This window comes from Gastrolobium bilobum, unplaced genomic scaffold (genome assembly GCF_033153095.1).
Source record: "Gastrolobium bilobum isolate Gb01-03AN ecotype WA unplaced genomic scaffold, APGP_CSIRO_Gbil_v1 utg6129, whole genome shotgun sequence".
Lineage (NCBI taxonomy): Eukaryota > Viridiplantae > Streptophyta > Magnoliopsida > Fabales > Fabaceae > Gastrolobium > Gastrolobium bilobum.
Genome location: NW_026895895.1, coordinates 973567 through 983551, shown reverse-complemented (window position 1 = coordinate 983551; position 9985 = coordinate 973567). Strand labels below are relative to the sequence as shown.

At 32.3% G+C, this 9985-nt stretch overlaps 1 protein-coding gene across 1 annotated transcript; it reads right to left on the bottom strand.

The window, feature by feature from the left end:
- On the bottom strand, nucleotides 1-3943 carry LOC133296737 (uncharacterized). Its single transcript, XM_061495789.1, has 4 exons — nucleotides 3518-3943; nucleotides 3062-3200; nucleotides 2534-2603; nucleotides 1-312 (listed from the first exon to the last, which is right to left on the bottom strand). The coding sequence occupies exons 1-4, from the start codon at nucleotides 3762-3764 to the stop codon at nucleotides 184-186; spliced, it is 585 nt and encodes a 194-aa protein (XP_061351773.1). The 5' UTR covers nucleotides 3765-3943; the 3' UTR covers nucleotides 1-183.
- Between the last annotated feature and the right edge of the window lie 6042 nt (nucleotides 3944-9985).

Sequence of the window (9985 nt, the reverse complement as noted above, 5' to 3'; positions counted from 1 at the left end):
AATTTTAACTTTATTATTACCATTAGACTATTACAAAGAAGATCAAAAACTAACATTAATAAGATCACAGAGATGGCACTGAGGCAGATTTCATAGTGAAAACTAACATATCAAACACTGTACAACCTGCCAAAATAAAGAAGTTTCAAGCTGCTATTTAAACATGTATTACATCTCCTCCACTTAATCCAGCTCATCAATAGATTTAACCTCCTCCTCTAGCAGTTCAAATTCATCAATCTCTTTAAAGTAGGCTTTCTGTTCTTTGATAAAATCTTGCAGCGGGGGATCCGTGAAAACAGCACGCTGCTTCTGAAAATTCAGCAAATATGCATCCAATAATTCAGCAAAATATCTATTGTGACATGATTGAACTTATAATTGAGAAAGAAGAAGCATGCAAAATATATGGCCACTACGGAAATACATAAGAGCACGATTCGCAAGCAAGATTTTACACGGGAAAAAAAAAAAAAGTGATATGTTATGTGCAGGGAGAAACAGAAGCATATGAAGCTAATACTACAAGAAAATGACACACTCTACTTCCACCCAACAACTATTTCAAAGATTTTACTAGGTCAATGAGTAATGACAAAGGAATTCTAAATATTTGGCAATCACATTAAACTATTGCAAATGCTATAAAATGTGTAGCCCAGCGCACTAGGCTCCCACTATTGTGAGGTCAGAGAGACAAATGTTTGTGGTGTTACCCCAATGGATGCATAGGTTGTGTATGCAGATAGAACCTGTGACCAGGTCACCAACTATATTGCACCGACACTGACACGAGATACGAGACATGACACTCCGACACGTTAATTTTAAAAAATGTTATATTTTGACATGTTAGGACACGTTTTGATATTAAATAATATTTTTAAGGGATTTATTAGTCTCTTTCCATAGGAGATAACTTCTCTCATGCTCTCTCCCTTCGATTTTCGCAACCCCCCCCCCCCCTTTTTCTTGTAATGGTGGGACCCATTTATCTTCTCTTTACCACATAAGATAGTTATCTCCTATGAAAGAAGAGTAGTATTTCCCTATTTTTAATATACATAATATAGTTTACATTTAATACATATAGCAACCCATAATAAGTCATAAAAGAATCAAATATTCAAATTCTATAATATAAATATAAAGCAAAAATAATTTTTCATGTCAAATTCTATAACAAAAAATATTTGATTTATAAATTAATTTTCATGATTAGTTAAAAAAATAAAATAAAATTTGGATCTGTATGAACGTTGACTCTGTGTCAGAACATGTCAGTGTCTGACACGTATCCGTCTGAACGTGTCGGTTGTTTGACACGTATCCGACACACATTTTTCACAAAAATTAACGTGTCGGTGCTGCTTAGGTCACCAGGTGTCATGATACCCGATTACCAGTGGATGAGAAGAAATAAATTTTCAATATTCATGCAGTAAAGAGCACTGAGTGCTACACTCAATTTTTTTTGGATACATTGGTGAGAATTGAACACATAACCTAATACAAACTACCCAAACCCCTCACCACTAGATCAATCCTAGTGGCTTAGTGCTACACTCACTAAATTTAAAAATCATGACTCAACTAATTGCATTTATTCGACCGACATCATTATTTCTAAAGCCACGAGTCCAATTATTTTCTAATTTTAGTAGGGGCAATATGTAGTACAATAGTACTGAAAATTTACTCGTTGAGAAGGAATTGGAAGCTGAAGTAAACAAGTCACAATATAGTCATGTCAGCAAAAGGGAGGCAAGGAAGGTTGATTTGCATATTCAGGAATTGAGAAGGGGGTCACCCACAATGACTTCTAATTCACAACTGAAGGATTATGCGCATGGCAATTAAGGAGAAATATAAGAGAATAGAGGAAAGAGAAAAGGAAATGAATGATGTTAATTGTGATCTTCCCCTTGCCTCTGTAACTTCTCCCTTCTCCTCTTGTTCTTAAGATACAAGTAACACCTCTCTGTACTTCGATTTGCTGTTACACTGACAGCATCTCATTTCTATTACCTAAATACTGGCACAGGTATCACTATTTGGAAATGCTATTGCCCTTTTTTTGACTGAGTTACTTAGTTAATTCATTTCTAAATTGTTTGAGCTGTTACACAAGGCAGCAATCTTACCATTGCATCAAATGTCAAGGGAGGTTTGCATAGACCTTTATATTTCAAATATAATTAAATTAGATATACCTTACTTGTCCTAAAATTGTCTGTGTAATATCGTTAAACGTCAAGGGAGGTTTACATAAATTTGTTTCATGTAAGCATGACAACCTTAAAGTCAATCATGCCGTAGAAATTGGTATACCCGATAGACAAGTACGGATACTCGACTTAAACAGTAAATATACAATCCAGGGAAAATGCTTATAGCAATATTTTCAACACGGGCAATTTCATAAAAGATCAAGTTCTTGTTGAATAACCAAACCAACATCCATAGACTCAGAGGAGTTTGAAGTTCCTAATAAAACCACAGAAACTCGAGAACATGCAGTAAATTTATATACCTTTATACAAGGAACTGTCAATGCCTTGGACTTGCGTAGATTCGCACCTTCAACCCCATCACTTTTTTCCCTGTTTTTCATGACAAAGGAACTTAGATGACAAATAACTATATGGTAGACCTTCTAGGAAAAAGACAATAAAAAGAGACAATCAAACTAAGTTTAATGGCAACAAAGGACAAAGGAATGGTGAAAACATGAATTTCAAGTGTACTAAGTATAGTAATGGCAAAGTAGGACAAAGGTGAAACAAAGAGGGATAAATTCCGAATCAGTTATCTCTTCAGGAAAGATTCAAATGACTTTTCATGTCTTCAATCATAATATTTTAGAGAACTTCTTTAAAGAATGGAAATATTTTAATATCCGATCCATCATAAGTTTAGCATTTTTTTTATTTCCCCAACTTCGTGAATTTCAAACAGCCCTCTCCCATTTTTCCTTTACCATTGTTTCTTAAACTTAAAGAGTTAGTACAACTTCCAGAGCAATAATATCTTACACTAAGTAAAACAGAGGGGTAATTACCGAGTATCAGATATCTTCATGATGGGTGTGCTACAGACAGGAATGGCCACTGCCTTCCCTTTATACTTCCTTTTATTTGAAGAACATCTTCGGCTATAGAGAATTGAAATAGGCTTAGAAGCTTCAGGATCAACATTCCCTGAAGTAAAAAAAGGTGAAAATAACACACTGATTGACATAGTATGGAAAATAAGAAATAAATACTAACAACCACAGACAGAAATTATAACATTGTTAAGGTTGAATGAATCTAAATCCATTGATCTAGGAACTATGCCACAGGTAACGGAACAAAGCTAAACCCATTTGGATTTCAGACAATAAATAGGGATTCCAACTAATTTCAAAGCCAGTTTACGAAAAAGGCATAATAGAAACATTCGTATGTCTAATAACTCAAAACTAAACAAAAATTTCGCCGTAATTTGCAAATAGAACGAAGAATAATTCAAGTACCTTTAAGAGAAGGGGTTTTGAGCGAAGGCGTAGAAAGAATGGGCAATGGAGGAGAGCTAGGGTTTGAGGCATTATCAAGATTCGTGGGAACGTTGGTCGCAGATGTGAGTTTGGGGGAAGGTTTATTGAATGCAGAAGAAGATGGGTTGGGTTTGTTAGGTTTTAGGGGAACAGAGGAAGAGTAAGTGTTGGTGCAATCGGAAAGAGGGTTTCTGCGTGTGAGCACTCGTCTTCGGCCAGCTTCCATTGTTAGTTGTGGGTATGGGTATGAGTTCCCATTGCAAATGCAGTACAAGTTGAATGTATAGGTTATTATGGTGATGATGATGATGTTGAAGAAGAAGAAGAAGAGGAGTGTGTGGAACTGGAACTGAAACTGAAAGTGCAAGATTGATGAACAAGCTTCTTTATCAATGTTTGTTCTCTCCTTTTCTCAACAAGCGGGAATTTTCGGTTTTTTTTTGGGGGGGATGAAGATAAAGCCATTTTATGTGTTTAGGCCCGTATTCACAAATGGGCCTCACCAAATCCAACACAAGGCTTGGGTTGGGCTTACTCTTCATTTTCATGATTAAATACGTTTTATTTAATGTTTTTTTGTATTTAAGAGGATTCATTTTCATTATATATATTATCGAAATTAAACAAAATTTCACTAATAAAATTGTCCCAATTAGGAAATCGGTTTTGGGGTTCAAGTTTCAACGTCATCTTACTCGGGTACAAAGAAAAATTAAGTAGAACTACCAAAAATCAACAAAATTATGATCAGTATCATAATTATTAGTATCGTACGATACACGATACGATTTATATGACATGATATGATTCACGAGTCCAGTAATACATAGTGTGGGATATATCAGAAAAAAATTTGTACTTCGTACAATACGATACATGTATTATGCGATAGGAAAATTAAATCAAAATTTATAATTTTTATTTTTTAATATAAAAAAGGAATTAATATTTAATTTGTGATTTAAATTAAAAAAAATCTAAAAAATTATTATTAATAAGAAAAAGAAAATAAAGATTTGATTTATGATTTAATCTCAAAGATCAATCTAAAAATTCTGTATTAATAAAGAAAATATTTAAATAAATGTTCTAAATCTCTTCAATGTCTAAGGAAGAAAGATTTTATTTTTGAAAACTATTCAGAGACTATAAACTTCCAACCAATTAAGCTAACAAGAATGATAAGGGAATAGGACCTTAGATTATTGAACAAAAAATGAAATATGGATCAAATGACTACTTTAATGAAGAGGATGAAGGATAAATTATGTCATTGAATCATTGATAAATATTGATAGTGATAGTAGTGATAATATTAGTTTTTTTTATGAGTATGAGAATAATTCGTTTGCACTTTATTTACTTATGTATTTTATTTATTGAATCCTTTTGGGAATTTTGATTTATATGATATTAATTATATTATATATTTTTAAAGTATGTTTTATTATATTTCTATATCTTACGATTCGATACATTCATGATACATGAAACAAAAAAAGTCAAATGATACATGTTATGTATTGCATTCAACAACCTTGAATCTTGACCACTATTATGCAAAAAAAATTAAAAAAATATAGGGATTGTTAAAATAATATTAAAAACCAAATTGTTAAATAAGTGTAACTTATTTTTTTTTTGGTGAGCAATAAGTGAAACTTATTAAAAACAAAACTACCTTACATTTTATATTTTAACAAAGTATATTTTAAAAGAGTAGCACAGTTTTTTATGTAAAACAAGAGCATTCATAATTAAAAATTTTAGGCCGAATAACTTAATATATTTAATCTAAAAATGCAACTTTCATATCTTAAAAGAGAAATGTTTATCTCAAGTTACATAAAAAAATTCATCTCATGTCGCAGACACATCGCAATTCGAGCCAGCATTTCTTTTTTTTTTTCTTTTCTTTTAACCGTGAGACCCATCCAATTATGTCTCTACATGAGATAATACTATCTCATGTAGTATGAGAAAAGCATTGCCCATCTTAAAATAAGTAATATATATATGATACATAATGATATCATAATATCCTAAGAATATTTAATTTTAAAATTCGAATAGTACAATAAAAATTTTAGAAAATTAAACCTTGAGAAATTTAAAATAAAAACTTATGGACATCGAAAAATCACCATTAAATCCAAAATACAAATTTGAATAGGACTACAGAAACAATTTTAACAAAAAAATTGTTAAATCTCACTGGATATAAGTGGCGGAACGAGGGGAGTAGATTTTCTCATGTGCTAATTAACGGCAATCATACATGGGTGAGTTAATGGTGATAAAAGAGGAGAGAGAAAAAAATATAAAGATAGAAAGTTACACAATCATCACCGTTGATTTAATTATTAATGGTTAAGATCTTCTTCCACATGACGTGATCATGTTAAATTACACATGAGAGGATCTATTTCCCGGGACGAGGGGATGAAAATAAAAATATCATATCATAAATAAAAATACTTAAAATACAATATGGACCTATCATTCAAAAAATTAAAAGAAATCTATAACAGACCTAAGCATCAATTAAGCACTCTTTCCGATAATAATCATCTAAAATCATGAATTATTTTATGACCAGTAAAATGCCCAAGCACCTACTGTATTTCTTTGTTGACATGGATGTTGTCACAGCAATGAAACATTCAAGCTGATAATAGACATTATAAATAAGAGGGGGGATATTTTGACTACCAAAAGTGTCCACTACCACCTTACTACCTATTAAATCACCATTGGATCAAAGAGAGAGAATATTAATCCAATGGTGATTAAATAGGTAGTAAAATGGTAGTGAAAACTTTTGATAGTCAAAATATCTTCCCTGTACAAATAATAGTTATCATGCTTTAACAAACTGGTATTTTATAAGTATGAAGGTCAGGTCCATCAAGGCAACAATAGAAAAACATTTAACTATGCAATTCTAGCTATAAAGTTTCAATTAATCCAGCAGACATTTTTTTTATGAAATAAACAAACATTTAATCAGATCAAAATCCACACCCTTGCTCTTTCTTATCTCTAATACATCCGGATCATTCATAGGAATAGAACTGTGAAAATTCTTTGCTGATCCTTGTTTCAACTCATGAGTTAAATGCATTTCTCGCTTGTCCTCATAAAGCATCCAAAACGCACAATTATACAAGTCCAATGCCTTGGAAAGCTCAACAAGGGTAGGGTGGTATACAATATGGTGTGCTTGTCCAGATACTTCCTAATCTCGCGGGTAAGCATCCTAACAATAACATCCAATCATTCCGCAGAGGACTATGAAGGCAATAAACTGGAGGAAGACCAATTTGAATGGAACATTGAAGCAGCTAACGAAGTAAAGGAGTTCAATGGGTATGGGAAAATATGCAATGGCAATGAAAAAGTCGCTGACTTTTTGGCTATCGAGTAGGGGTGTTCATCAACCGATCCAAACCGATTCAAACCGCAATAACCGAACCGAAAAACCGATAACCGAATAAACCGAAAACCGAAAAAAAACCGCAAATTTTAATTGGATTGGATCGGTTTTTGGATGGCTTGATAAAAACCGATCCAATCCAAACCGATCCAATATATTAATTCCCTTCTACCTACTTGGGTTTTTTCTCAATCATAGCCCAAAAATTTCTAAACCTAAGACTCATTAACCCATCAACTAAACTCAAGAAAAAATCTAGTCACGTCTCATCAATTTTTTTTTTATCTTTGTAGAGCTTCATATCTCATTACCAAAAAAAATTATATTATAGTTTACTAATGCTTTTGTATTTCAAAAAAAAAAAAAAAATTACAAAGCCAATATATACAAAAGATTCTATTTGCAAAATAATCATGAAATAAATTTAAGATTTTCAAAAAACCGAAAACCGATCCGATCCAAACCGAAAAAAATTGGATTGGATCGGATCGGATTTGAAAAAAAATCCAAACCGAATGGATGATGATATGATCAAACCGAAGGGATTGGATCGGATGATTTTTGCTTCCAAAACCGATCCAATTCAGACCGCGAACATCCCTACTATCGAGGATGCTCTGTGATTGAAAGGTTTTGCTTTCACATAAAAGGTTTTCCATAAGAAATTGGGCAAAGTGAAAGATAAGATATCATCCCAGGAAATACGCAAAGCAACACAAAATAAAAAATCATTTTTCTATTACATAACTATTACTATTAGGAAAGATTCTGTATAGAAGGTCAAGGATCAAATACCAAAGGGAGGCCAGACAAACAAACCATACAAGCATTTCGCCCTCTACCATAAAAGAAAACCATAAAATGAAAAAGAGTGAGGATTAGAGTGGTACCTGATGATGGAGATGGAGTGCGAGCAGAGTTAGATGATGGAGAAATGAAGAGTGAGGATTTTACGATGAACCATTGCTTCCTTCTCATCAGTAAACTTTAAAATAAATTTACCCACTCAGTTTGTATTTTTTTTTACCAAAATGTCATTTTATATATTGGAAAAGAGTGTGTATTATTAGATAAAGGAAGATAGAGTGAAAAAAAAAAGTGTAAATTTCACCTCTTTGTGAGAGTGAAATGACACAAGTTATATCATTTTAAAGTAAAAACATTTTCCCCTTTATATATATAACAAAATTCCTTCAAATTTTTTGGGATGGCCGCCACCCCAGCCCCTAATTCTGCATGCAAGATGTGATTTATAAAGGTGCGACATGCTTGAAATGAAAATTTATTTAATGCACCAATAATAAAAGTAATACAAATATCATTAAAACGACATTAATTTTAGATTATCTTTCAAAGAATAAAATATGTACCATAAATAATATTAAAATTATCGCACTTCAGTTAAAATAGGCGCATTTGGATAATAAATGAAATTAGAGCAACATTCTTTCCCACTGATGTATGGGCACGTTTTTGCATAAAAAAATGTATATGTTCCGAGGTGCAATCAATATTTTGAGACACATTAACTATCTTGATAAGCTGTCGTGCTCAGGCTCCAATTCAATAGCTCAACCTTAAAATCCGTCAGACTAACCTATTAATTTTTTTTTATTTTATATTTTTTATACTAACCAATTTTCACTCTTATCATTGCGCCTAGCCCACTCAAGCCATCAAGCAATTGTGCTCTGCCATTCTCTTCGTCGAAGCCATCTCTAAGCATTTCACCTTTCTCTCTTGTTGAAGGTCTCTCCTCATTGGATCCTTTAAGAATGTTGTCGCTCAAAACTGCGACATCTCCGCCAATCAACAACGTCTAATTTACTCAAGGATGATCAAACCCTCCAAAGCTACGATATAAACACTATTATTGATATGTTTTTGCATAATATTAACTCTGATTTGTTTGTAAAGGCGATTTAGCATTTTTCGATTCATTTTTTGCTGGCGCTGTTCTTTGTGGAATTATTAGTGTTGTTGATTGTATATTTTGTTCGAATAAATTTTTGTTGTCTTATTTTTGTTAACAGGCTAAGTTAGGCTTTTATTTTTTTATAAATAAGTCAGATCGCATGCTGATAATTATATTCATAACAAGTTACAAGTTAGACCAGTCTGACATATTTAAACATAGACTTAGCCTTTCAACATCAAAGTCTAACACGGCTCGGCCCGTTAAGACCTCTAGTGCCAAGGTATCTTTGGCAATTCCGCAATTGGGTTGCATTGTTAGACCTCTAGAGATGATTATATATATATATATATATATATATATATATATATATATATATATATATATATATATGTGGAGCATGTTATATTTATAAACTTTTTTGTTTACAAACTACATTAAGTAGGACCGGTCCTACATTAATCGCACAATGTACGACCGGTCTACTTAGTGTAATTGCAAAAAAAAATTGTAAACGGATCCTGTCCCTATATGTATAGTGTATTGTTGAAGGTAATGAGTTTGAGAGAGAAAGATTTAAAGGTGCTTCAAGTATTACACCAAGAGACATTAAGTTTGGAATGTTTAACTTACTATTGGATTATATTATTAATATATCCAACATGTATCACATTTAAGAATGAGAAATAAATTTATTATTTTCAAGAACTACTAATTACACTTAAATTTAATGATTTAGAAAAACTAATCTAGTTATTGTATAAAAACTTTTGACCAGAGTGTCGTAAATTTTAAAATAACTAATATTTTAAGCTAAACGTCAGTAAGGAAAACAGTTGGCTCCTTTGGTTAACAAAATTAAGCACACATTTCTCCGCAGCAAAACAAAGGGAAGCCTCCTGTTTAACACTTCCAGTGTTCCAACAAAACAGAGACAAAACCAATTGGCCCTGTAAGCAAATCCATGGGCAGATCATAGATGCACAAATTTCAACCTCAACCTCACCCATTCAGCTATAAATAAATATCCACCCTTTTCCCTCCCTTAATACTTCATTTCATTTAGTAATTTGTAAAACACAAGAGATCAACAAAC

Bases quoted from the DNA above. Each gene is read 5' to 3' on its own strand.
- LOC133296737 (XM_061495789.1), bottom strand. From the start codon at position 3,764: ATGGAAGCTGGCCGAAGACGAGTGCTCACACGCAGAAACCCTCTTTCC. The intron at 2,604-3,061 runs GTAATTACCCCT...CATGAAAAACAG, and splicing joins ATGAAGATATCTGATACTCG to GGAAAAAAGTGATGGGGTTG. The intron at 313-2,533 runs GTATATAAATTT...CTGAATTTTCAG, and splicing joins TGACAGTTCCTTGTATAAAG to AAGCAGCGTGCTGTTTTCAC.